Source organism: Lepus europaeus, chromosome 4 (genome assembly GCF_033115175.1).
Source record: "Lepus europaeus isolate LE1 chromosome 4, mLepTim1.pri, whole genome shotgun sequence".
Classification (NCBI taxonomy): Eukaryota; Metazoa; Chordata; class Mammalia; order Lagomorpha; family Leporidae; genus Lepus; species Lepus europaeus.
This window is the reverse complement of record NC_084830.1, coordinates 92,989,131-93,010,638: the sequence shown is the minus strand read 5'-3', so window position 1 is coordinate 93,010,638 and position 21,508 is coordinate 92,989,131. Positions and strand designations below refer to the sequence as shown.

Below are 21,508 nucleotides of genomic sequence, written 5' to 3'. Positions count from 1 at the left end.
AGCAGGGAAATACAAATCAAAATCAGAATGAGATATTGCCTCACCCCTGTTAGAATGGTTATTAACAAAAATACAGAAAGTAGCAAATGTTGGTGAGGATTTGCAGAAAGGGAAAATCTTTTTTGATTTGCCCAGTCATAATTTCCACATAAAATCATTATATTAAAGAGATACTATGTTTATTGCTCCATGATTCATAATAGCCAAGATATGGAATCAATCAAGGTGTCCATCATCAAATCAATCAATAAATAAAACGTGATATATATAAACAATACAATATCATTTTATCATAAAAATGAATGAATCCTGTCATTGGCAGCAGCGTGGATGGAACTTCAGGACACCATTAAGTGAAATAAGCCAGATACAGAAAGAAAAATATTCTATGTTTGTCCTCATATGTGGAAGCTAAAAAATAAAATAAATAAACTCAATATGAACACATAATAGTGATTATTAAAAGATGGGGAATGGAGGGATGAAAGGGAGTTTGAATAATGAGTGCTGTATCAGAGTAAGATTGAAGAAATAAGTGTCTTTTTTTATTATTTGACAGAGTTAGACAGTGAGAGAAAGAGACAGAGAGAAAGGTCTTCCTTCCGTTGGTTCACCCCTCAAATGGCCGCTGCAGCCCGAGCTATGCCAATCTGAAGCCAGGAGCCAGGTGCTTCCTCCTGGTCTCCCATGCAGGTACAGGGGCCCAAGCACTTGGGCCATCATCCACTGCCTTCCCAGGCCACAGCAGAGAGCTGGACTGGAAGAGGAGCAACCAGGACTAGAACCCAGTGCCCATATGGATGCCGGCGCCAGAGGCAGAGGATTAACCAAGTGAGCCACGGTGCCAGCCCCAGAAATAAGTTTCTACTGTTGTACAACCTATTGGGGACTGTAGTTGACAATAACCTACTATAAATTTATGAGAGTGTGTTAGTTGACTTAAAGTGAAGTCTAGAGGTGATGACATTAAAATTAAGATAAAATGTTGGGGGAAAAAATAGTCCAGAAAAATGGTAAACAGCAGGTGCACAGGCTGATGAGATGTATCCCTTACTGCATTTGAAGAAACAAAAGACTAAAGGGTCAAGTATAGAAGGAAAAGGAAAAAAGAAGATGAATATAGTATGCATGGACAGACCTTCTAGCTCATGCCCCTTTTTTTCTTTGGAATCGCCCTGAAGTGAGAGGCAATGATAACTTGACAATGTCACAGAAAGCATGGGTAGATTCCTGAAGAGACCACAGGAATGTGCTCACTACCTATTGCTTAGTTCAATGCTTAGCGATTTCCCTTTCATTCTTCCAAGTCACATATCTTCACTCCTGTCTGAAATACATGTTCTTGCAGTTTCTTTCTGCAGCCTCTTACCTAAACCTATCCATCAGGACCTCCAGACATTCAGTTATCCACAGGCACGGATTTCTGAGTTGGAACGGGCAATACTTGAAAATGCCTATATGTCATTCACCACCAGCACACCAAAAGCATGACTATTGTCAATGGTTGTATTTGTGAGCTAACTTTTCCAAAATTTGTTTCTTACCCAGATTCATTAAAGTTCCTAATTCTAATGTGTTCCCAGGCTTTGCAAGGTCTTTGTTGACTGTTATTTACGTAAAAATTCTTTTCAATGTATGGAATTCGTTGCAATTACTGAGTAATTAGACTTGAATGTGAAATATTGTGTGAAATTTTCGTTTCTCTCAATCTCCAAATTACAGGTTTTGTGGAATGTACTTAAACATTCAAATGTTTTCAGATACATGATCTACTGAAAAAAACAATTTGCTGCACTTGGAAATGTTCATATATATATGAGATTTGCTAATAATTGACAGTGTTTCACAAGAAAATGAAGAACTACTTTAGTTAAAGAGAACAAAATAGAAACAATAATCCATCAACACCATAAGCCATTGTTGATTTTTCTTACAACTTACAGATACAGCAAATTTTCCAGTCCTTCAAATGCATTTCTGGAAATCTTTCTGATTTGATTGTTGTTCAGGAGACTGAAAAAAACAAAAGAGCAAATGGCAGAATGAAAAACAGGTTCTGCAAACATTGTGAGAGCATTGCTAAATATAGCTTTTTACATAGTAGAAAAATATTTAGTGACATACTTCACCACATTTGTAAATTTATAACTTTCCATTTGAAAAGGATATATTAAAACACTAGTTTGTTGGCCGGCGCCATGGCTCAACAGGCTAATCCTCTGCCTTGCAGCGCCGGCACACCGGGTTCTAGTCCCTGTCGGGGCGCTGGACTCTGTCCCGGTTGCCCCTCTTCCAGGCCAGCTCTCTGCTATGGCCCGGGAAGGCAGTGGAGGATGGCCCAAGTGCTTGGGCCCTGCACCCCATGGGAGACCAGGAGAAGCACCTGGCTCCTGCCTTCAGATCAGCGCCGTGCGCCAGCTGCGGCGGCCATCGGACCTTTCTCTCTGTCTCTCTCTCACTATCCATTCTGCCTGTCAAAAATAAATAAATAAATAAATAAAAACATTAGTTTGTTACAAAAGACTTTTCAAAAATAATTTATATTTCTTCAAACACTCCTACAATATCCTTAAAGAGCATTTATATACCAATGTTAAGACTCTTGCTTTCCTAAAGCATGTCATCTAAAAGGAAAATTATCAACATAGTCACGATAACAAAGGAATAGCTTCCTAAACAAACAGATGGAGAGTTTTGAACACTCAGGCATAAGTGTTTGCCTTGGGACAATAAATATCACAGCTATTGGCACACAATAGACTTTCATTGTGTATTTGTTCAACTGTCAAAGCAAAAATCAATTATACCATAGAATGTAAGACTCTTATTACAGTACCATCAAATGGTCCAAAAATGACTTCTAAAATCCAGGGAGAAATAACAGGTGGCAGAAATAAATTGGATTTGAACAGTAAAACAAGTTATACATAATCACCTTTCAGCAACTTTAAAGGCTTTGGAAAGAATACCCTGACAAATGAAAACTATAGTTTTTTCTTCAGAAAAATGTGAAATTTCTTCCAAATTTACATTATTATGGAAAGTCTAAATGCATAGGGAGAGTCTGCTAATTGAATTGGCACGTATGCTCCTGCATATCCTCTGATATCTCAAATCCCAAAGGCTTCTAGAAACTCACATCCTGACTCAAATGTTACAAGATTCACTCTTAGGGTATTACCAAACATCTGTTTTATACTATTTTTTCTTCTGAATGGCTGAGTTAGAAAACAGAAGTGTTTGGGTCAAGAGAGCAGGTGGTGGTTTTAGTCGTTACACATAATTTCCCACACAGTCAGAAGATCCCCATCCTTGCCTGTCACTAACCCCTCACCACCGGCTTCACTGGTAAACTACACAAAGAGCAACTGAAGCAACTGTGTGACACTCTAGCAATGCCACCAAAGCCACTCCTGCCATTTGTAACCATGTAATATTCTATATATTGCAGAGCAAGTGATCCATCTGCAGCACACATTAGAGCTGGTGCCATGCAGAGACAAAGCTGATTTTCATGGATTCTTCTTAGCTTCAATCAATGATCCAATACACTTTATAGTCCACCATGTGTTCAAGGAATGTTTAAACTGGCTGAAAGCAACCTGGCTGTTTAATGTATAGTTAATACCAGACGCAAAGGTTGTCCTGAGACAATCTGTCATTTGGCTACTCTATCTCTGTAACTCTCTCATTGGTTACTACACTTCCTTTAGATCTTAAAACTGCCATCATACAAATATTTTCACTTCAAGAGTGACTACGTGACCTTCATTTAATTAAATACATGAAAAATGCATGTAAGATAAAGTTTATGTATGAGTACACATACAAGGATAAGCGGCTATGGAAATGGAACTAAAAGATAAAATAATTTAGGTGCAAGCTTTTTAAATCTATGCATAGCTTTTTCATAATAGCATTTCCGTGAATTTTTGAAGACTCCTCATGTATATTACCCAATAGGATGCATGTGTACATGTGGTAGGAGTTATGGGTAAATAGTCCCAATCTCATCTGAGCCATAGTCCACAGGAAACAACTTGAGGGTCTGTCGCCTTAATTCTCCCAAGGTTGGTGCTAAGGAGAAAGAAGTTGATTCATTTCATACGAAAGATGCTTTCAGGCTTCAATGCTCAATTCTCTTTCAAAATCACAGTTGGGAAAGGGAAAAGATTATATATATATATGTGTGTGTGTGTGTGTGTGGTGTGTGTGTGTATGTGTGTGTATATCATAATAAATCTTTTTCAGTATATAATATCTCCTCATATTCTTATATAGTCATCTAAATTTTAGCAAACATAAAACACAAAATTTCCACAATTGCGCTACAGTTATCTGTTTTTAACATTGTAACTCAACACAAATGTAAATAAACTAACTTAAGATATCAAACAATTTAATTCACAGGTTTTCTTGGAAACATTTAGCACTGACAAAAAACAAAGCCATTAAAAACAAAGGTTAACAGTTGAATATATTTCCCAAACACAAGTATGTATTTCTTGTCAAGTTTTTTTTTCTTTTTTTAATGATTTATTTATTTATTTGAAATGCAGAATTCCAGAGAGGCAGAGGCAGAGAGAGAAAGAGAGAGGTCTTCCATCCGCTGATTCACTCCCCATAGCCAAAACAGCCAGAGCTGAGCTAATCCAAAGCCAGGAGCCAGGAGCCTTCTCCAGGTCTCCCATGAGTGTGCAGGAACCCAAGGACCTGGGCCAGCCTCTACTGCTTTCCCAGGTCATTGCAGAGAGCTAGATCATAAGCAGAATAGCTGGGACTTGAACTGGCACCCATATGGGATGCTGGCACTGCAGGCATCAGCATTACCTACTTTGCCACAGCACAGGCCCCTCAAATTTTATTCTAAGCATCATGTTTTTCATCAAAATACCTTTATTACAATTTACGGGATGGAATCTTTTCCTAGCAATGAGAACTTCCACTTTGACTATGACCCTATTGGAATAAGATCAAAGTCAGCGAACTCTAAAGGCTTCCATAGCCCTGGCAACTCATGACTAGAGCCTAGGGAGATTACTGACGCCATGAACAGGAGTGTCAAATTGTTAAGTCAGCAACAGAAGTCACTGTGTACTTACACCCCATGTGGGATCTGTCCTTAATGTGTTGTCTAATGTGCAGTGATGCTGTAACTAGTACTAAAATAGTATTTTTACACTTTGTGTTTCTGTGTGGGTACAAACTGATGAGATCTTTACTAATTATACACTGAATCGATCTTCTGTATATAAAGATAATTGGAAATGAAAAAAAAAAAAAAACCTGGTGTTAAATTGGAAATGGCATAGAAAATTAATTAATTTTTTAAAAAAAATATTATGTAGGATCTCTGTCTTTAATGTGCTGTACACTGTTATTTAATGCTATAACTAGTACTCCAACAGTATTTTTTTCACTTTGTGTTGCTATGTGGGGGCAAAGTGCTGAAATCTTTACTTAATATATACTAAACTGATCTTCTGTATATAAAGAGAATTGAAAATGAATCTTGATGTGAATGGAAGGGGAGAGGGAGCGGGAAAGGGGAGGGTTGTGGGTGGGAGGGAAGTTATAGGAGGGGGGAAGCCATTGTAACCCATAAGCTATACTTTGGAAATCTATATTCATTAAATAAAAGTTTAATAAATGAAAAAAAAAGATTATGGAAACTGTCATTCATATTATTTTTGTTTTATTTTTCATAAAGAAAATGCAACCAAAATTTATGAGTGAGACTGCTGAAATTCTGGGCCTAAAACATTACCTAATACTCTCTTTACCAAAAATCAGCACAAGTTTAGGGAAATCTGTGGTGGTAGTCTATCTGAATATTGCCTCTGATACCTAGGGAGAAAAGAGTCAAACAAAATTCCCAGGTAGAAAAATATTATGTTATTATTGGAGAAATTTATGGAGCCAGCATGTGGCCCAGTTTGTTAAGCTGCCAGCTGTGACACTAATATCCATAACAGAGTACAGGTTCAAGTTCCAGTTACTCCATTTCCAATCCAGCTTCCTGCCAATGTGACTGGGAAGGCAGTGGAAGACGATCCAGGTGCTCAGGCTCCGGCTCCTGCAACCCATGTGGGAGACCCAGATGGAGTTCCTGGCTCCTAGCTTTGGCCTTGTCCAGTCTCGGCCATTGTGTCTATTTGGGCAGTGATCCAGAGGATGGAAGATCTCTTTCTCTCTGTCTCTCCCTTTCTGTCCTCTATTCTGCCTTTCAAAAAGCAAAATAACTCTTTTTAAAAAGAAAAGAATTTCTGCAATAGGAAATCTGATAATCCTGATGATCAAGCCCTTGATGGGAAAGAAGAGCCAGCAAAGGATCATGGGGCCATGACTTGATCTCTGTCATGTTTCAGCCAATTCGGAGTGCCGTGCCCATACAGTGCACACATGTACTTGTATATTTCATACTATACAAATGTCTACTATGTGGTTGGAGATATTTTGCTAAAAACTAACGAGTAGCTATTAGGCAAGATAAAAGCCCCTGGCATACATACATTGATAAAAGTGTAAAATAAATTAAAATTAAATTTTTAAAGCAAAATAGAGCTTTCTAATATGTCACACAAGATTTCTACTTGGAGTAAAGCCAAGATTTACTATGAAAGCAAATCATTACATCTACATTTAAATTTAAAGATGATCATTTTTTAAAGATGAATTTATGTATTTCTTATTCAAAAGGCAGAGTGAGAATGAGAGAGAGAAGTGAGAGAGAAAGAGAGAAATTGCTCTTCCATCCACTGGCTCGCTCCCCAAATGTTGACAATAGCCAGGGCTAGGCCAAGCTGAAGCCAGGAGCCAGGAATTCCATCCAGATTGCCCCTGGGCCAAGGACATGCATTAGTAGGAAGCTAGATTGGAATTAGAGTAGCAAGACTGAACTAGGCACTAGGATATGGCATGTGAGTGTTCCAAGCAGTGGCTTAACTCACTGCACCACAATATCTGCTTCTGGTATTTTCAATATAACTACCGAATTTTGAATACCAGTTTTATACACAAATATCTTTCTATGCTTCTTTATTGTTTCTAGTCATTTATCAGTTGAATGTGAGTCTACATTATGCAATCAGATCCTATGCTGACCATATTTTCACCTCTTTCCTTCAGTAATTATAACACATTCCTTCTCACACCTAATATCACAGGATAACGTAGCGGGAGTGCATTTCTCATAATGTAGTCAACATAGTAGAACTGCTTTAATAAATCTTCCCCCAAATCAAAATATGATGAACTTATTATTCAACTTTCAAAATCCATTACTTACATTTAAAAATCACTTATAAATTTAGGTTTCTAAACTGTTGTAATCTTTGTTATTTTAAGACTTCATTATCGCCAAGCTTTCATAATTCTAAATCTGGATTCACCATACATGCACATACACACACACACAAGCACACACACATGCACATACACATGCACACACCTATACATGCACACACATACACACACACAAACTGTTGTATCTCCTGGTGTACAGACAATTGTCGTCCCTGAGCTTGCATGGGACTGTGAGTATACATCATCTTTCTATGTGAGAACACAGGAAGCTTCATGTTCAGGGTTCTTGCATAGCTCAGCCAAAGAGAAAAAAGAACTAAATACAATAAACTTGCATGTAAGTTCTTAAACTAAACTTCCAAGATCAGGGTTCTTAGGGCAATAAGCTTCCTTGAACAGAGCTGTCCAAAAGAAATACAGTGTGAATCACAAACACAAGTCATGGATGTGAGTTCCAATTTCTAGCAGCCATTTAAAAAAAAAAAAGAAAAAAGAGCCGTGTGAAAACAACTTAATTAATATACATTTATTTAACCTAATATATCCACTTATTATCATTCCAATGTGTAATCAATATAAAATTACTCATAAGCTAGTTTAAATTTTTACTTCCAGATGTTTTTGCTACCTGTGTATGTTTTACATGTACAATGTGTGTCAATTTGGACTAGCCACCAAAGAGTGCTCAATAGGTGCAGTACTGGCCGAGTTCTGCATGCATGCTACCCACAGCTCCCCACAAAAGCTTTTCTCTGGGAAAAGTTCCCTGAACCTCCAGAAGAACTCACCTCCCTCTCCATGCAATTTACTTTAGCATGTGTACTTGGGATATTTTCTTTCTGATAAGCCAAGCCTAGATATATTAGACAATATGATTTGCTTGGCTCACATCTTTAACTGAGCACTCTAGCAACAACCACCAAAAAATATGGAATTCCAAGCTTTATACTCCTGTAGGCCATTCTGTGTAGTGCTGGATGCAGGAACCAGTGAAGGACACAGCCTGGAGCCTTTGTAAGCTCCCAGAGATGACTGTCCACACAGCTCAAGGCTTTCCAGCTGCCAAACACCACAGGCCAACTTCGAGAGGTAACTGACATTACTAGAAGTAACTCATTTCATTCTTCAAGGGCCCCAAACTCCTAATGATCCCAACAAAGGTGACAGACAGGAAGCCCAGTTATTTTTGGTTCCTGAGTGAGTTGTATCCACCATGACTCTCACACCAATTTTCTACACCATTAGGGACTAAGTGAATGGCGGGTAATTGCCATAGCTGGGAAATCACTACAGTTGCTGGGAAAGCTTTCTCTTGCGTTTCACCCAATTTAATACTTGTTCTCTCTTTTTTGTCCTATTAGTGCTCAGTGGCTCTGAAATACAAAGGAACGGGAAATCAACGCATGAGGTGTCTTGCAAAGAAGACTCACAATGCATGGCCACTGTGACCTCTAAGGGCATCCCTCCTGTTTCTTAGTGGACTGCGCAGTATCAGTGGGCATTTGTTTGAAAGATAAAATGACAGAGACAGAAAGACAGAGGGGGATTTTCTATCTGCTGATTCACTCCCAAAATACCCACAGCAACCAAGGCTGAGTCAGGTCCAAAACTCCACCTGAGTCTCCCATTAGGGTGTCAGGGACTCCTTCGGCCTCCCAGGGCATGTATTAGCAGGGAACTAGAGTCTGAAGCAGAGGCAGGACTCAAATCCTGGCACTTTGTTATGTGATGTGAGCATCCCAAGTGGCACCACAACACCACCACCCAAATTATTCCATTACATGGTAATGATTGGCTCTACCTCCCCAAATTGGGCTTCCAGGCCTATAGGAGGGTTGCTTAAGGCCACAGGGAATAGACTTAGCTTCTCCCCTTAGTAGCCATGCCATGTCATACACACTGCCCAGCAAACTGAGCAAACAGTTATGCTCAAGCAGCCTGTGCAAGAACAGATACATCAGAAATGACTTTCTTGGGGCAGGCATTTAGCCTGGTTGTTAAAACAACTGCATGCCACATCAGAGTGTCTTAAACTTAAACTTCCTGCTCCTGCACACCCTAGGAGGCAACAATGATGGCTCAAATGATTGGGTTCCTGCCACCCACATGGGAATCTGCACTGTGTTCCCAGCTCCTGCCTTCCACCTGGCCAGATCCTAGCTGTTGCAGGCATCTGGGGGAATGAACCAGTCAGCCAGTCAGTGGCTAACAGTGTGTTCTTAGTCTCTCTCTTTCTTTCTCTCTCTCTCTCTCTCACTCTCTCTTTCTTTCTCTCTCTCCCCCCAAACCCACAAACCTCTGCCTCTCAAATAAGTTTAAAAATGTTAAAAAGAGTGTAGTGACATTTCAGACATTTCATCATATGTCTTTAAAAAAAAAAACTTTCACTCAGAATCATAAAATCTTTCAGATCTTATGCAATAAAACAGCAACACCAATGATTCTTTTATAATTTCTTCTGTTAGTTCACTAACAATTTCAGTCATGTTATCTTACTATAGATGCTAATTTATAAAATCTACTCAAAGGATTTTTTTTTTGACAGAGTTAAAGACAGTGAGAGAGAAAGGTTTTCCTTCCATTGGTTCACTGTCCAAATGGCTGCTATGGACAGAGCTGCGCCGATCTGAAGCCAGGATCCAGGTGCTTCTTCCTGGTCTCCCATGCAGGTGCAGAGGCCCAAGCACTTGGGCCATCCTCCACTGCCCTCCTGGACCACAGCAGAGAGCTGGGCTGGAAGAGGAGCAACCGGGACTAGAACCTGGCACCCATATGGGATGCTGGCACCGCAGGCAGAGGATTAACCAAGTGAGCCATGGCGCCAGCCCCTCAAATAATTTTTAAAGTAAGTTTTTAGGACCAGAGTGGTGGCACAGCAGGTTAAGCCACTCTTTGCAACACTAGCATCCCACATCAGCGTGCCGATTCAGTTTCAACAGCTCCACCTCTGATTCAGCTCCCTGTTAATGCACCTGGGAAAGCAGCAGAACATGGCCTAAGTACTTGGGTCCCTGCCACCCATGTGGGAAACCAGAACGGAGTTTCTACCTTCTGGCTTCGGCCTGGCCCAGCCGTGGTCATTTTGGCCATTTGGACAAAATCAATCAATCTCTCTCTCTCTCTCTCCCCCCCCTCCCTCTCTCTCTCCCCTCATCTGTCTTTCAAATAAACAAATCTGTTTTCAAAAAAATAAAAGTTATTTTTAGAATTTTTCACATTTTTATTATCTACAAATTTTATGAAAATAAGGATGGCCTGTCTGTATCTTAAAAAGTATGACATAATAAAAGAATATAAAAAATATTTAAATGTATAACAAAAAAAGTACACACATTGCTCTTCAGAGAGCAGAACAATCTGAAAGCATTTGAACTTTTTGGTAAGAGACATTATCTCAAGATAGAAACAAAGAGTATGTGGTGGCAAAAGTAAATCTCTCAATAGATGAGATTATAATTTCCTAAATTATGAGTCATCTTTGAATAAAAGCACTTAGTTATTAGTTATGCATTCTTAATTCCATTTTATGGTTGAACTTCAAAAAAGCATAGCATTCTATTGTATTCCTAGAAAATCAAATGCAGATTTCAAGCCTTTTGCTATGAGTTCAATCGGATATATTCAATGGTTTTCTGCTTAGGAGTTCCACATTGATCTCCATGTTGTAAACTGCAGATCTCCCTAGCAGGAGAACATGAAAGAGCATGTCTGTGCTCACAAACCCCTTCCCTCTAGCCGGCATTTTTTAAATACAAATGAATTTGCTATTGTCATTTTTCAATAACTTCTGCTCATTCCTCACTCGATAAAGTGAGAAGCTGGTTTGTTCTTATTGCTAGCTTTTCTGTGAAACAGCAGCCAGACAATAGTGTTTTTGTAACTGCTTTGTACCCACTAAGAGATATTACAAACATAGACTCATTCATTTCTCTGCTAACATAGTGAACCATACTTTCTCTTGAAATAATCACGTGAGTCTCAGAGTTAGAGCAAACTTAATTCCTTTAGCTTAGATTAGAGAATGTAGTCTTACAGAGTCTGGAAAAAGGAGGACACGAATTTACAAAATCCTCCATTGATTTAGATGTAAAATGAGCTTGTACTCAGAAAGAGGAGTTCAGGCTGAGAGAGCTGATTGTTCCAAGTGAGTGAGGAGATACTATGGTCTCCTCAAAACCTTCAGCACTGACAGATGTCAGAAATTATGTATACGATAACCCACTGGTTATCAGAGCTTACTGATAATGAACATTCACTGTAACACCACATTTATAACCACAGGAAAACAAAGATTTTATAAATGGAATTTCACTCCATGATTTTTAGACCAGCCCTCTGCACACACACCTTGCTCCTCTCTGTGTCCCCCATTAGCAGTTCATGAGAGTGCATTGCCATGGCAGCGTAGAACAGCCATCTCTGGAGCTGCCTTCCTAGGAGACTGCCCCACAAAGTAGCACCTGCTCTCTATCACTCTGCGATTGGCTCCATGTAGAGATTGCCTTTCACTATCAAGGAAAAAGCCTGCACCAACTCATACACAAGAGTACCCGGCAGAGGGAGGCTGAGCTGGATAAGCATAGAGGGATCAAGCAAGAGTACTGGGAAATGTCCACATGCATGCAGGCACAAACAACGGGCATTCCTCATTGGAGAAACAAGAAATCGTGCACTCAAAAACCCTGTAGAGATAGCTCCTAGCACTTTCCTGAGATGGCCACACCAGAGAGCTGCACGTAGAAGCTTAGAAGGCAGTAAGCAGTTAACATGTGTGGGGTGGTCCAGAGAAACCATCAATGCTCCCTTTGGGACTATCCATAACGTCACTCTTACAATTTCACTTCAAAATAGCACTTCTTTGAGCCAGAAGCCAAAATGAAGAAGTGACAAAATTCTTTTTTAAAGAAAAACACATGCACATGTTTTTATCCATAGCTGTAATGTAGATACAAGTATGTGTGTGCATTTCAAAAGGTTTGTGGAAAAATGAAATTGAAACATAAGTTTGTCATTAGTGTGCAAAACTTTGAAATCCATGCTTCATTTTCCATGAGCTTTTGAAAGTATCCTCATACACTTCCATGCACATATGAACGAAAAAGAGAGGATGTGAGAGGGTTAGGGGATTGGACTGTTAACCCAGAGAATCCTAAAGAAGCTTGACAGGATTATACTAAAAGCATAATTCCCCAATTTGACAGTCTGACCAAAAGCTGCCTCAATCATTTTAAATTAATCAAAGTACTTGAAATTTAAAAGTGGCATAATTTTAATTTACCTAATTTCTTGATATCAGATGACATTAAAAGGAAGCATTTGATTCAGTATATCTGGTTATGTAAATTTGTAAAAGATTTGCAGGAAGTACTCCAAAGATAGTACAACTAACGCTTACAAACACTATGTCCATCTGACTTAGTTAACATCAAATTTAGAATTCTTGGCTTCCAGTGTGATGATTTTCAGTTAAACCCCACACATTTGTTTTCATCCTCTTGCTGCTCTTGGAAACAACGCTGACACAAATGGGGGACTTCCATCCCATTTTCACACATGCCACATAGTGACTGGGAAGCCAAAAAGAATACGACTTTGAGATCGTGACTTCTGGATCAGAAATACTGAAAGCACACCAGTATTAGTAAGGCAGCTGTCTCTGCTGGGATTTGTTCTTGGTTTGATTGTTAAAGTTCAAATTTTCTGAATTGTACAAGACGGCTTTAGCAAGTAAAGGAAATCAGACTATGTCACCCCAAAATACATCTCTTTGACATAAATACTTTTGAGCTGAAGGCCCTCGAAATGCAACAGTTGCAAAAGAAACAGAAGTGAACTGCCCCGGAGCAAGTCATAAACATTCCTGTGAGAGAGAGGCCATCCAATACCAACATGGGAGGGCAACCCTGGTCCCCAGCGGCTGAGGTGCAGTGGAGAAGTATAAATAAACTCGCTGAAGTCACTCTTATCCTGCACTATCTTTACACACCTCCTATATCTCCTAGGGACTTGTGCAGAATTTACTACCCGTAACTCAGATCCCTGTGTCTTGTCATTTCTTCACAAAGCTTACCGGTCTTTGTCTAAAACATATAAACATTTTCTGCATTGGCCCTTTCTCTGGGTCTTCACTCTTGTGAGGATCCCCGTGGACATTCAACAACCAGTAAGCCCTGTTTGCTTTTCTCCTACCAATCTGTCTTGTACTGATTTGGTTTCTTAACCAATTCAAAGGTCCTAATAAAGAACCAAGATGTAGAGTGGGTGAGCATTTAATATACCAGTGAAGAAGCTGGGCAATGTGTCCCCAAAGTACCCGGGCTAATTTCCTGCTTTGGCTCCTGACTCCAGCTTCCTGTTAATGCTGAATCTAGGGGGCAGCAGGCGATAGCTCAAGCCATCGGATTCCTGCCACTCACACTGGAGACCTCAATTGAGTTCTTGGCTCCTGGCTTCAGCCCCAGCCCAAACCCAACCATTCTAGGCATTTAAGGGGTAAGCCAGTGGATGGGATCGATCTCTCTCTTTCTCACTCTCTCTCTCTTTCTCCCTATGTGTCTTTGTCCCTTTTCCTGAAGTAACTTCACAGAAGGGACTCCATTTTGGAGTACCTGAGACTCCATTCTAGGAAGGCACCCCCTCACCATGAGACTGGTCTGAAATTATGATCTAAAATTCTCAGAAAATAGCAGTCCACTACATCATATTTGGCAAAGCATAGAAACTCCTTAGTATGATCACTCAAGCTTGGAAGTGGATAGGCTACACCTGGGTTAATGATAAAAATGTAATTTGTCAGTGTCCTACATATGATTAAAACCAATACCTGGATTAATGTCAAGATTATAATTGGAATTGTTAAGATTGTAACTGGTATTGCAAGATTATAATTGATATTAGTTTCCCATTGGTTTTAGGTCAGCTTGACCCCGGTAACCATCTATTCCCCCCGATCCTAGCAACCATGTACTCCCCTCCCAATTTTGTGGGTTTTGCCTTTAAAAACCCTGTTGCTTTGGGCTTTGGGGTTAAGAGTTTTTTGGAGCATGAGCCCTCTTTTGGCTGCCAGCAATAAAGGACTCGAAAATTTATCAGTGTGTGGCACTCTTCTGTCAGCACTCGCTCAAGCACAACATTCCTATCAAACAAATAACTTTACAAAATAAAAAAAAAAAACTAAAATTAAAAAGACTATGATGGGTACAGGATATATCGCTTCCTCAAAGAGAAATATGAGTTAATTTTAATTGAAACAAGCACAATAATTCCAAAAAAAAAATGAGTATGAGTTGAAGAAATGTCTAATGTCGATCTGCTTTTCTTAGCAACAATGGAATGGGAAAAGAAAGCCAAGAGGTTTCAAAAGTGTCCTCTTCACTGTCTGTCTGACTCTGGTGGAAAACATAGATAGGTATGCACACTCACACAGGCACACCCATGCCCATGAATGTGCCATCTTCCACTGTAGCCTGATTCACATTCAGAGGTCTCCAAGTGGTTATGAAAGGTCTTTGGAAGAAAATTCCACCTCTTTAGAGATTTCAGTTTCTTTTTTGACTGCCAAGTTGCAGCTCCCCATGGAGTCATTGTACAACAAAAATGGCCTTCTGGGGCCCCAGGTGCTGTTCCTCTACAAAAGCTGTCAGTCATCAGGGCCTTTCCCATGGCAACAGCAGGACTGAAGCTAAAGGACAAAGACTATGGAGATGACCAAGCAGAGAGGGAGCCAGAAATAGGAAACACGAAGCAAAGTCTGAATACCGAGGGCTTACATCTTGGAAGTCAGCAGGTGCTGGCATTCAGGAGAAAATCTGTTTCCATGCATGTTAGTAAACTAAATAATAAATTAAAAGCTGGATAAAAACGTGTCTGATGGATTGACATGTGGCAGAATCAGGATGGAGCTGCAATCTGAGAACCAGACCTCGCTAGAACTGCTACTGTGCTTCTTCGGAAAACCTGATCAGCTTTTAAATAGAAAGGTAGTCTCCAGCTATCCACTGACTGTTCCTATTTTAGTTCCTTTTCACAGTTCCCTGTGAAGTGAACTTCACAGTTCCTGGGACCTACATCCTAATGGGAGAGCTGCATTGAAGCCATTGCCTGGAGCTCCTGGGAGGAAAAAGCAAGTCTGTAAAGCATAAATTTAAACAAAGAAGCCACTGCTCCCTGTGGGAACTGATCCAGGTTAAGTATCCCTTATCTGAAACGCGTGGCACCAGAAGTGCTTCAGAGTTTCTACTTTTTCAGACTTGGGAGTATTTGCCCAGAATTTACCAGTTGGGCATCTCTAATCCAAAAAATTGAAATATTTGAAATGTGCCATGATCTAAAACTTCTTGATTGAGACAACAACAACTATAGCGTTTTGGAGCATCCCCATGTTTGTGTGTTCAGATTAGGCCTGCTCAGCTTATAATTTATAAGAGAGGCAATGATGTAAAGTGGTTAGAACTTCACACTCTGGACTCCTTCTGACTCATTTCTTTCTCTTTTTTTAAATATTTATTTTATTTATTTGAAAGACAGAGTTACAGAGAGAGGTAGAGACAGAAAGAGAGGTCTTCTCTCTGCTGGTTCACTCCCTAGATGGCCGCAGCGGCCAGAGCTGTGCTGATCCGAAGCCAGGAGGCAGGAGCCTCCTCTGGGTCTCCCACGTGGGTGCAGGGGCCCAAGGACTGCTTTCCCAGGCCATAGCAGAGAACTGGATCAGAGGAGAAGCAGCCGAGACTAGAACCAGCACCCATATGGGATGCTGGCGCTTCAGGCCAGGGCTTTAACCCACTGCACCACATTCGCTGGCCTCACTGACTCAAGTTTCAATTCTAGCCTGCAACGTGAGACATAATAACACCACCACCTATTTGATCTTCTGAGGATGACAGTGAAACAGAGTCTGGACTTGGTAAGCACTCAAAAACCTTGGTGGCTCTCATGAAAATAATGTTGAGCTTCCTGGGTCCCAGCACACGTTCACACAGTCTGAGGTGCTGTTGACTTCAGGAGGTATTTCTACACTGCGAAGTAGTCTGAGCTGTAATACAGATCAGACTTCAAACACCTTGATGAGAAAATCTATAGTGTATTTTTAAACAAATATATATCTATATATGTATATGTATGTATGTATTCAAGAGAAAGAGAGAGAGAGAGTTAAGAGAAGGATCTTCCATCCAGTGGTTCACTCCCCAGTGCTTGCGCAGCCAGGGCAGGCTGGGCCAAAGCTGAGAGCAGTGACCTGATTACTTGAGGCATCACCATTGCCTCCCAGGGTCTGCATCTGCAGGCAGCTGGAGTCAGGAGCCAGAGCTGAGTGTTGTGAATCCAGGCACTGTTATGTGGGATGCAGGCATCTAAACTGGTGTCAACTGCTAATCTAACTGCATGAGCCAGACTACTTGTATTCTTAATGGAACACTTGAAAAGTGGGTTAGAACACAACAAAGATGCTACAACAAAGGATTTGAAGAAAGGTTGTCATGGAAGTGAAAATAACAGCTGCAGGCATGATGGCTTGCAGCCACATCTCTAAGAAATACCTGGAAGGAATTTTCTGAACTCTGAAGGTTTCATAAATGCCTCTAATCCTAGACAGTCTAAAAACTCTCAACAAATGAAGTGGAAAATTAATTTCTAAATTAGCTGTAAATGACAGTGTAGTTCATTCCTAGTGTGATTTTAGATAACATATGGTGAACATTTTCCCTGAATTTCTTGCCTGTTGCTATTTTCTTGGAATTCCGGATGTTACAAAAACCTAAATCATCCAGTAACCATGGCATTTGCATATTTCCTATTGAGCCTTTCTTACAACTGAACCATTTTAGTTACAAAAATAATTTCTTCTGTCAGCTGAATAAGTCACTATTGTGTGCTTCTTCAGGACAAGATATTACTACTTTTGTGAGCTGATAAAAAATTAAAATTAAGTTGCTAAATAGCAATGTCATTTATCCCTTAAGTTCAGTACAGATTAATTCATGAGTCATAAATTTCAGAGATCACTAATCTGTGAAATAAAGGAAAAGTATGTTTCTGTCATGTTAACTTCATGTTTTAAAAGTTGGTAGGAACACAGGTATATATAAAGTATATCTATATTAAAATGGATTTTATAACTATTTCTCTCAAATTTTCTCTGCTCCCATTACAGAATATATTACATATATCCACACATCATAAAGTTAATATCAAATCTATGGGTTTTAGAATAGTGTTTAATTACCTTAGAGTAATGCACAAACACATATTTTGTATCACATAAATGTAATAACAAAAGTTGATATTCCAAATTATGCAGCATTAACAAGTATTTTATTGCCCATTGTGTATTGGTAGAGTGAAAATCTTGTTAAGAAAAATATGCTGCATTCATATAAAAGTTGCATTACAAAATAGTGTGTGTGCTTGTGTTTACCAAAAGAGTAACACAATGCAGTAGAAATTCAGACTATGAAGGATATATGGTAGGCAGACTTCTAACCTGCCCTATCCCAGGATCCATTCCCAAGGATGGAACTTCACATTCCTTATATGCCATGCCATGACCATAATACTGTGTTTCTGTAAAATTAATTTTCAGATGTAGCCAAGGTGATTCATGAATTTACTCAACTCAAATGAGATTATCTGAGTGGTCCTGATTTAATCCCAGGAGTCCTTTAAAAGTAGAGATATTTTGGGGCCAGCACTGTGGCAAAGTGGGTAAAAGCTGCCACCTGCAGTGCCAGCATCCCATATGAGTGCTGGTTCGAGTCCCAGCTGCTCCACTTTCTATCCAGCTCTCTTCTATGGCCTGGAAAAGCAGTAGAGGATGGCCTAAGTCCTTGGGGCCCCTGCACCCACATGGGCGACCTGGAAGAGGCTCCTGGGTCCTGGCTCCTGCCTTTGGATCAGCACAGCTCTGGCCATTGTGGCCATCTGGGGAGTTAACCAATGGATGGAAGACTTTCTCTCTCTTTCTCCCTCTCTCTCTCTCTCTCTCTCTCTCTCTCTCTCTCTGCCTCTCTGTGGCTCTGTCTTTCAAATAAATTTTAAAAAATCTTAAAAAAAAGTAGAGATATTTCTACACTTCTGGCAGAAGGGGACTTAAGAAAGATTCCAAGCAAAAAAAAATAATAATAATAATAATTCGGTGGGCCTCTGTTGGCTCCCATGATGCAGGGGGCCACCTGCCAGCACCAGAGAGATGCCCTCAGCAGCCCAGAACAACACCATCACTAGCAATCAAGGAAGCAGCAACCTCAATGCTGCAACTCCCAGAACTGAATCCCACCAATGCCTGATGGGAAATGCTTCCCCTAGGCCTCCAGGGAAGAACCCAGCAGTAACACCGTGATGAGAGCTGAGCCTGCCAGACTTTGGGCCCACAGAACAGTGAGCTGATAAGTGGGTTATATTTCAAGGAACTCAATTTGTGCTGATCTACACTGCAACAGAAAGCTAGTACAGAGGGATATTTCATGTGGTTTCAGACTATAAATGCCTGACAAGACAGCAATAATACTATTAAGTAACTTATGTTAATATTAGAAACAAACTAGATTGATGCCTCACACATTATTATCATACCAAAGTAAATCTCAAGAAGCAAAAGCAGAATAAAAAGTGACCGCATAACAATTAACATAATAGTCATGAATTGCAAGATGAAAAGGTGGCAGTGGAAACAACTGTAAATGCAGACTTACAGAAACCAGGGTTGAGCCCTGGCTCCCAGCTCATTGGTCAGTACATACAGCCTACTTGGACCACACCTTCTTCTGCAAAAGTAGTTAACTGTACTAAATTATTTCTGCTAATTGATGAAGATAAAAGCAATTCACAATGCTCCAAAGGCATCTAAGCCGGGGGTCCCTTTGGATGGGGTCCCTTTGTCCCATCCCTCCCAGATCATGCAGCTGTTCTGTTTTGCCTGCCCTTGGACTCTCTGGAGCCAAGCATTGAACAGAAATGGAGTGTAACCTGCTAGGGCAGTTTAACACCTGCTACAGTTTGAATATTTATTCTCCTCAACCACAGAGTTCAGTCTTCTGTTAATGATAAAGAATGGGCAGGAACATGATCTAATCCTAGTGTTTAGAGATGGGGTCTTTGGGAAGTGTTGGAGTGGATTGGGTCACCAAGTGGAGCCCTCATGATTGAATCCTGGTGGGTAGATACAGAGAGGGAGACAGAAACCACACAGATGTAAGACAGACATATGTGCTCCCACCATGATGGGGAGCAGACCAGGGGCCCTCACCAGAGCCTGAATAATGCTGTTTGGTCTTTGAATCTCAGAACTGTGAGCCAAAATCAACTGCTTTTCTGTATAAAGTAGTTGCCTCAGCTATTTCATTGTAGTACAAAAAGCTGACTAATACAATATCCATGTCTTATTGCTGCCACCCCCTTTACATGTGCTTGCTCAAAACCTGCTCTGCTCATAATAAAACATGTCATATTTCTTTAATAAGTACATGCATTCCTGTGCTTCTTGGTTGTTTTGAAACATCAATTTTCAGTGTTTTTTAGGCTGTCTTTTTAAGCTCACAATTTAATGGGTGCTTCTTTGCCATCTATAGCATGAATGGAAAACCTTTTTTCTGCAGAGGGACATTTGAATGTTTATAACATCATTCACAGACCAAATAAAATTATTAAGTTAAAAATCAGTCTGCTATAGATTTACTGAATTTCAAGTCCTGCCTATTATTCCCTTGGCAGGACCAAAATAATCTCATGGGCCGTATATGGTCTGTGGGCTGGATGCTTCCCACCTCTGATCTTCTAGGACTCAAGTTATTACCAAGGGCAAAGAGTCAAGGAAGGAGACAGGACTCAAGGCCCAGTGGTTTGGGTCTGATATCCAGCTCCTCCACCAAGCTAGCCTCCCCTTACATAACGTTGCACTGCCTCCGTTTCCCAGGGAATAATAGTACCACCAGGAGTAAGTGAAAAGGGTGAGTGAATTCTATATGCAATCATTTGGCAAAGTTGCTGTTGAGTGTTCACCAAGTTTTTGTGATTCTCCTTCTTACTCCATGCAGTATCACTCTAATCTAATGAGTAGGTGAGTGTAACTGCATGTTTATGTAGGTGTTTATTTGGCACAAAACCAAAAAGAACCTTTTACCACATATTCTCTTCCCTCTGTCCCTTTCATGGAAGGTACTAGATGATGTAATTTTTTAAAATTTGTTTTTAAGGAATAAAAATTTCATAAGTATAACTTTAGGAATATAGTTATTCTTCCCACCATACCTGCCCTCCCAATAACACTCTCACCCTCTCTCCTCCCTCTCCCCTTCCCAGTCCCATTCTCCACTAAGATTCATTTTCAATTAAATTTGTACACAGAAGACCAAATTTATACTAAGTAAAGATTTCAAAAATTTACACACACACACACACACAAAACTGTTTGAGAACTAGTTTTATAGTTACTCTCATAATATAGCTCATCGAGGACAAAGGTCCTGCATAAGGAGTTAGTACACAGAGACTCATGTTGTTAATTTAACAGTTAACACTCTTATGTATGATGTCAGTGACCACCTGAGGCTCTTAACATGAGCTGCCTAGGCTATGGAAGCCTTTTGAGTCCACAAACTTCATCAGCATTTAGACAAGGCCATAAGCAAAGTGGAAGTTCTCTCCTCCCTTTAGGGAAAAGTACATTTTTCTTTAATGGGCACTTCTTTCCACTGGGATCTCACTCACAGTGATCCTTCACGTAGAACATTTTTGTCTTGGCTTTCCATGCCTGAAATGCTCTTACAGGTTTTCAGCCAGATCAGGAAGCCTGAAGAGCTGATTCTGAGGTCAGAGTGTTACTTAAAGCTATTGTCATTCTATGAGTCTGCTGTGTGGACTGCTTCCCATGTTGGAAAATTCTCTCCTTTTTAATCTATCTATTATTATTACCAGTTAAATTCTATTTATATGACCACTTTAACACTTAATATGATCACTTTAATAATTAAGATGGCATTTTTATCACCAAGCTCAATGGGATATGCAGTCCCATGACAAATTTTTAAACTGTACCCTTAGAAGTAAGTCCATAGGAATGTATGCAGAACTATATTGCTTTACAGTTTAAACTTACTCCTACTTCTCTTATTTCCACTCTTATTTTTTACTGAGATCTATTTTCAATTGACTTTATACACATATGATTAACTCTACGTTAAATAAAGAACTCAACAAATGGTATGAAGAA

At 40.0% G+C, this 21,508-nt stretch overlaps 1 protein-coding gene across 1 annotated transcript in view; it reads right to left on the bottom strand.

Moving 5' to 3' along the window:
- The window catches only part of PXDNL (peroxidasin like), a 547,360-nt gene that overhangs the window by 306,923 nt on the left and 218,929 nt on the right, over positions 1–21,508 (bottom strand). Inside the window, exon 3 of the mRNA XM_062189595.1 lies at positions 1,942–2,013. Within this exon, the coding sequence (XP_062045579.1) occupies positions 1,942–2,013 (72 nt within the window). The remainder of the gene's footprint in view (positions 1–1,941; positions 2,014–21,508) is intronic.